Genomic DNA, 3,113 nt, shown 5'->3' with positions numbered 1-3,113 from the left:
CTCACTACTCTCACATAAAGCTTGGATGCGTGTCTCTAAATCTGAAATCTTCTCCGCCAGCCTGACTTTTCCTTTCATTTATCACATGTGAAGCCCTGTTCGCCAACAGAGATAGATCTGCTAAACATGTAGCATGCAGTGCAAGTGACAATGACAGGAGAAGACATGGCTTACCGTATTTGTTGATGAATCCAAAACTTACCACAGTTGTCTGATGAACTCAGTAAACAGGAGACCCGGGTGCAGAGACTAACAAGAGCTAACAAGCTAGTGAAATGTTAACGTATGATATTGATTGTCCGATTTAATGTGGAAGGCAATGTTAGACAACATATAGAGATGAGTAAGTTTAAACAACAGAGAATGATATCAAATAAAGATTCATAAATGAGCACAGCGGCAGGGTAGACATGAGCAATCCTGTCACAAATGATGCCACAATTCCAAAAGTGTTGTGTCTACTTTGCACTCTGGATATTTTAGAGCCATTGGAAGGAATAAAACACAACTCCAATCTCTTAAAAAACCTGTTTTAATGGAACACCTTCCCATCATGCACTGCGGTGTGTAAACATGAGTGTGGCCCTCGAGCGGCCCCAGAGATTCGGATATTTACAGTCAACAAAAGCAAAGTCTTTGGCATTTTACAAATCAACACAAATAAAATACAATTGTAAATAATAGAATGATTGCATATAATATCCATCCCAGAATGCACCTCTCCCCTCACACACAGTAATAAATGTGAGAGCCGAGGAAAAACGACAATAAAATCATATTTATTGGTCTAACTATCGATTGCGATTCATCTGCCATCTTTAAATTAAACACTCATCGTGTATATATCAGCAGAGATCATATGAGACATTTTATACATATTTACGGTTTCACCTTCTGTGATTGGAGCTTTCACATTAGAGATGCAAAACTTCACAACACTAAAGATGATTATCACAACATTTACTAATGCATTATTAAAATATGTATCTGTTAATGTTATTTAACATGAGGAATAAATCCGGGAATGAATGCATTGCTCGTAGTTAGTTATTGTTATTGTGATATAAATGTGCAGAAGGACGGATGATTCCTGATGTGAGGGTGTCCGGCTCCGGCTCCGTTAGATCTGACCTGTCATGTGACTCAACACTCCTGCAGGGCATTGTGGGTAAGTGACGGTGATGCCGTATGTGCGCGAACGTCTCTGAGGAAGAAACTCCTCCACCTCCCTCCCATCATGACGGTCCATAGCAACCACCGCTTCCCTAGCGACAAAACATAAACAAATCATAAATTACTCATATTTTTGGACAACATGAACAGTCAAGCGCTTATGAGCAACAGCTCATAAAATATACAATTAAAATAAATAATTTAAAAACAATTATTGACTAAACGACTAAAATGAAATCATAATGTCAAATAAAAAAAAATATTTTAAGATGAAAATAAGACACTTAACAAAAATGTATTAAATAAAAAAACAAGTCATTTTGAGTGATTCATGTCAGAACTGGTTCACTAGAGTCAATTGAGTGATTCATGCCAGAACTGGTTCACTAGAGTCGATTGAGTGATTCATGCCAGAACTGGTTCACTAGAGTCAATTGAGTGATTCATGCCAGAACTGGTTCACTAGAGTCAATTGAGTGATTCATGCCAGAACTGGTTCACTAGAGTCAATTGAGTGATTCATGCCAGAACTGGTTCACTAGAGTCGATTGAGTGATTCATGCCAGAACTGGTTCACTAGAGTCAATTGAGTGATTCATGCCAGAACTGGTTCACTAGAGTCGATTGAGGGATTCATGCCAGAACTGGTTCACTAGAGTCAATTGAGTCGTTTGTCAGTGAATCACCTCCTCCAGTCGGTGTAGTAGAGCTTCCTGCCGTCAGTTGCCATGGCGAATGGATACTGAATCCCATCGCTCAGCTTCCTCCGGACCCCGGAGACCGGATCCACACACTCCACCCGACGAGTGCCTGAAAACACACACACCGTTCAGCAGACAAACACACACATAATGACTCATTAAGCAAACAGAAACGCAAACACAAATACAACACTCATTTTAAAACAAAAACCATCAAAGTAAACCACAGTAAAAATGAATAAAATCATAAAAAAATTAAAAATAAACCACAGTAAAAATGTATAAAATCATACAAAAATGTACAAGTAAAATGAAAAATACATAAATCATATAAAAATAAAACTGTCAAAACCTTTACTAAAAATTAACAAAATCATAAAATGTCCAAATAAAAATAAATTATTTTAAAATAATAAGACACTTACTAAAATGAATTAAATCATAAAAATGTCAAATAAATTCAATATTTAAAAATAAAACTGTCAAAATAAAACACCTAATAAAATTTTTATAATAAAAATGAAAAAAAAAATTAAACTAAAAGGTAATGAAATCATAATAATGCAAAATAAAAAATGAATAATTAAAATAAGGCACTTTGGTAAAATTGATAAAATTATAAAAATATAAAAATGTAAAAATAAAATAAAAAAATAAAAACAAAACTGATTAAAAAGTAATAAATCAAAAAAATGCAAAATACAAAAATGAATAATTAAAATAAGGCACTTGTTAAAATTGATAAAATCATAAAAATATAAAAATGTAAAAATAAAAATAAAACAAACAAAAAATAAATAAAAAAAATGCAAAATACAAAAATGAATAATTAAAAAAAGGCACTTAGTAAAAATTAAGTAAATTATAAAAATGTAAAATAAATGAAATATTTAAAAATAAAAACAAAACTGTCAAAATAAAACCCCTAATAAAAATTAAATAATAAAAATGAAATAATAAAAATGAAAAATAAAACAATAAAAATAAAACTTTTACTAAAAGTAATGAAATTATACAAATGCTAAATAAAAAATGAATAATAAAAAATAAGGCACTTAGTAAAAATGTATAAAATCGTAAAAATATCCAAATTTAAAAATACTAATTTAGCTGGATGTAATAAATGTTTAGTGCGTGACCTGCATCGGCCCAGCAGAGCTGTCGGCTCTGGGGGTCAAAGGTCAGCGCGTTGGGCAGTGCCAGGCCGTCCCGCACCAGAACCGTTCGGCCGGATCCGTC

The 3,113-nt window shown here is 33.1% G+C and overlaps 1 protein-coding gene across 2 annotated transcripts in view; it reads right to left on the bottom strand.

Annotated features, from left to right (window-relative positions):
* Positions 1–516: 516 nt before the first annotated feature.
* Positions 517–3,113, bottom strand: part of LOC137057900 (nidogen-1-like) — a 61,329-nt gene continuing 58,732 nt past the window's right edge. For both annotated transcript variants that reach the window (XM_067431002.1, XM_067431003.1), the window contains 3 exons: positions 3,014–3,113; positions 1,860–1,983; positions 517–1,265 (listed from right to left, as the gene is read on the bottom strand). The exon at positions 3,014–3,113 is cut by the window's right edge and continues 58 nt beyond it. In XM_067431002.1, the coding sequence (XP_067287103.1) occupies positions 1,121–1,265; positions 1,860–1,983; positions 3,014–3,113 (369 nt within the window). In that variant the 3' untranslated portion in view covers positions 517–1,120. The remainder of the gene's footprint in view (positions 1,266–1,859; positions 1,984–3,013) is intronic.

This window comes from Pseudorasbora parva, chromosome 22 (genome assembly GCF_024679245.1).
Source record: "Pseudorasbora parva isolate DD20220531a chromosome 22, ASM2467924v1, whole genome shotgun sequence".
NCBI classification, from domain to species: Eukaryota; Metazoa; Chordata; class Actinopteri; order Cypriniformes; family Gobionidae; genus Pseudorasbora; species Pseudorasbora parva.
The sequence above is the reverse complement of the archived record's forward strand: the minus strand, read 5'-3'. Positions and strand labels throughout refer to the sequence as shown.